This window comes from Choloepus didactylus, chromosome 6, assembly GCF_015220235.1.
Source record: "Choloepus didactylus isolate mChoDid1 chromosome 6, mChoDid1.pri, whole genome shotgun sequence".
NCBI lineage: Eukaryota > Metazoa > Chordata > Mammalia > Pilosa > Megalonychidae > Choloepus > Choloepus didactylus.
Genome location: NC_051312.1, coordinates 25,360,686 through 25,363,988, shown reverse-complemented (window position 1 = coordinate 25,363,988; position 3,303 = coordinate 25,360,686). Strand labels below are relative to the sequence as shown.

General features: G+C 33.5%; 1 protein-coding gene across 1 annotated transcript; it reads right to left on the bottom strand.

Moving 5' to 3' along the window:
- Positions 1–953: 953 nt before the first annotated feature.
- Positions 954–1,919, bottom strand: LOC119536388 (olfactory receptor 8K5-like). The gene has a single exon (XM_037839154.1). It carries the CDS (start codon positions 1,893–1,895, stop codon positions 954–956), a length of 942 nt encoding a protein of 313 aa, XP_037695082.1. The 5' UTR covers positions 1,896–1,919.
- Positions 1,920–3,303: the final 1,384 nt, after the last annotated feature.

Genomic DNA, 3,303 nt, shown 5'->3' with positions numbered 1-3,303 from the left:
TTTTTCACATATTCCATTGTAAAAATATTTGGATGTCTGGCAATGAAAACTTTTTATGAGAGAGTAATTTGTAATACTGACATGTTTTTCTTTCTTTTTGCAAAATAATATTCTCCAAATCCAATGAAAATATGAATTAGATAATGTGTTTATAGTATATCTGGATCTTTCTATAGATTTTCCTTGTTATGTTTTCCATGAGCTGTCACCTTTAAAAAAATTTTAGGCCCTCGAATCAAGCATCCTAAATATCTTTTCTTTGTTCCCTTCTTTCTATTCTCCACTATATGTTAATTCACTTTTTATTACCATTCCTTTTTTTAGTAGCTATTATCTGTGTGTTTAGAAAATGTCCCAGGAGAATCACCATTTAAGGCAATGAGTATCACAGGAAGAAGAAAATTCATTTAAGTCCTAACAAATCAAAATTATCAAGTCTCTTTCAAACATGTTTTGTAAAGCATAGATAAAAAAAAAAGATTATTAGCATATAAATGACTGGTAAGAGGAGGACAAAAAATATTCCATGGTGTTGACAGTAGACATGGATAACTCCTTGTCTTGAATTTTGCTTTGCATGGTTGTAGTAGTATCAGAAAATATGATGAAAACACGGTTAAGAAAATCCCTATCCTTAAAAAGTACTGACAGAAGCAAACATAGTATACTGAGGTAGAGTGTACTAGGTATTCCCATAAAAAAAAGGATGACTTTCTATGGAAACACATAAGGAAGCATCAATCACAATAAGGAATATTGAGGAGAAAGTGACATTTAAACTTAGTCTAAATTATGGGAAATAATTTGAATGAATGTAAGGAGAAAATCAATTTTCCTGTGCTTTATATTTTCTCTTTGTTCAAGAGCCAAAGAGAATGTAATTAAACCTATTAGAAATAATGTCAAGTGACATCTGCCTCTCTTATTGTTAAAACTATAGTCTATATTTGATATTAAATATAAAGGTTGCATATATTTTTAAAGATCCTAGAGAAGGCATTCTTTACCTCTTTGTTCCTTAAGCTATAAATCAGGGGGTTAAGCATAGGGATAATTAAAGTATAAAATACCGAGGTCATTTTGTCAGTTTCAAAAGAATGACCAGATACGGGCTGCACATACATAAATAGGAGAGTCCCATAGAACACAACCACCACTGTCAGATGAGAACCACATGTTGAGAAAGCTTTTTTCCTTCCTTCATGAGAATGCATTTGAAGTATGGCTATTAGGATCAGCATATAGGACACTAAGATTACTAGGAGGGAGGTAATCAAATTAAATGCCGAAAATACTATGATCAACAATTCTAGTTCTCTTGCATTTGAACACAGCATGGGTAACAAAGGTATATCATCACAGTAAAAGTGACTGATGACCTTAGAACCACAAAAGGTCAATGTAAAAATCTTAATGGTGATCAACAGAGACTGAAAAGTGCTGTAAAGGTAGGGGACCCCCACAAGCATATTGCAAAGTTTCTGAGACATGATAACACTGTAGAGCAGAGGGTTACAGATGGCCACATAGCGGTCATAGGCCATGGCTGACAACATGAAAATTTCACTGATAATGAACATAATGAAGAAAGCCATCTGTGTGGCACAGGCATAATAGGAAATGGCATTTTCCTCCACAACAAAATTTACCAGCATCTTGGGACAAATGACAGTGGAGTTGCCAAGATCTATGAAAGCCAGGTGTCTGATAAAGAAATACATAGGTGTCTGGAGGTGGGAGTCCACCTTGGTGAGGATGATCATGCCCAGGTTGCCCACCACTGTGACCGTGTAGATGAGGAGGAAGACCCCAAAAAGGGGACCCTGTAGCTCAAGGTGCCTGGTGACTCCCAGTAGAATAAATTCAGGTAGCATTGTCAGGTTCTGTTGGTCCATTTTATCCAGTTATATCTTTTGGAAAGAAAGAGAAGCATCATTATTAGTTTTTCATGTAACCTTATCTAAGCATAATATTTGTAGACATAATGAAGACTATTTCTTCATGGTATGTTATAGAAAAATAATCCCACATATGATCTTGAAGCTAACATTACAGTAAGATCTCTTACTTCTCAAAGCAGAGGTATCCATATGAAACCCATTATGTGCTGATATAACAGATTGAATATAATGAGTCAGGACTATTTGTAGCATCCCTATTGGTAACAAAACCATAGAGCTATTAATGTAGACATAGTAGACTCTATTTTATCTACATAATGGCATCCCAAATTTCTTTATACATTTCAATTTTTAGTTATGATTTCTCATGGAATTTTGACATTTTTAAAGGGAGAGGTAGAGTTAACATGAAGGCAATGAAACTTAGGTTTAGCATTTCATTTTCAAAGGCATCTTCCAAGACCCTGGGTGGCACCCAGCAAAGCACTCACATAGTGATATATCTTTGTAAGCATTGTAAAATTAAGTTTCTCAGGATCATCTTCGTCACATCATAGTCATGATGTATTAAGGTCACCTTTTCTTTCCATTCCACTTTCCACTCCATTGTGCCTCACCTAACATCAGATTACATTCAGGTATCTACTGGAATTTCTAAAACCCAGATAAGAGGGAAGTGAGTTAATAACATTTTGTGTGTGTGTGTGTGTGTGTGTGGTGTAGTGGATATACTAAAGGGTTCAAAATCAATGACAAGTATTTTTAAAAAATGCTTTCTGTTTTACCAAATGTCTTCTAACAACATTCCTCCCAACCTGTATGCTTTGTCTGCAATTGAATTAACAAAAATATTTTATTGATGGATTTTATAGATTACATGACCATGAGCAAATTATTTATAACTGAAATTTGTTTTTTTTAAATTTTCCATTGTAAATAAGTATTTATGTTTATGTCTCAATTTGTATTTATAATTTTATTTTTTAAAAATGGAAATCCACAATTTGTGTAAATATCAAGGACCAAAAAATCTGGATCCATACCTGCTAAAATCTATGGTGTACCACAATACTCATGGATTTTGATTATTTAATTTTGTATGCTTTATTTCATCTTATATAACATGGTATAGATGATAAGGTTTGTAAGATATTGAAAATATGTTTGGAAACTTAATGCATCATATATTTCATACTTTAATTTTTGGTGCTGAACAATGGAGAATTTACAGAGTATAATGCTGTGATTTTCAAATATCAGGGAGGATAACTCCTTTCCCTTCCTTTTATTCAGTTTTGCAAGGAAAGTCCATAAATCAAAGTGGAACAATTCTGATTGAAGATAGTGAAGCTGCTTTAGCCTATCCCACTTAGATTCCCTTTTAAACTCCTCTCACACTTAG

What these genes read in the sequence shown, in the direction of transcription:
- LOC119536388 (XM_037839154.1), bottom strand. Translation starts at nt 1,895, where the DNA reads ATGGACCAACAGAACCTGACAATGCTACCTGAATTTATTCTACTGGGA.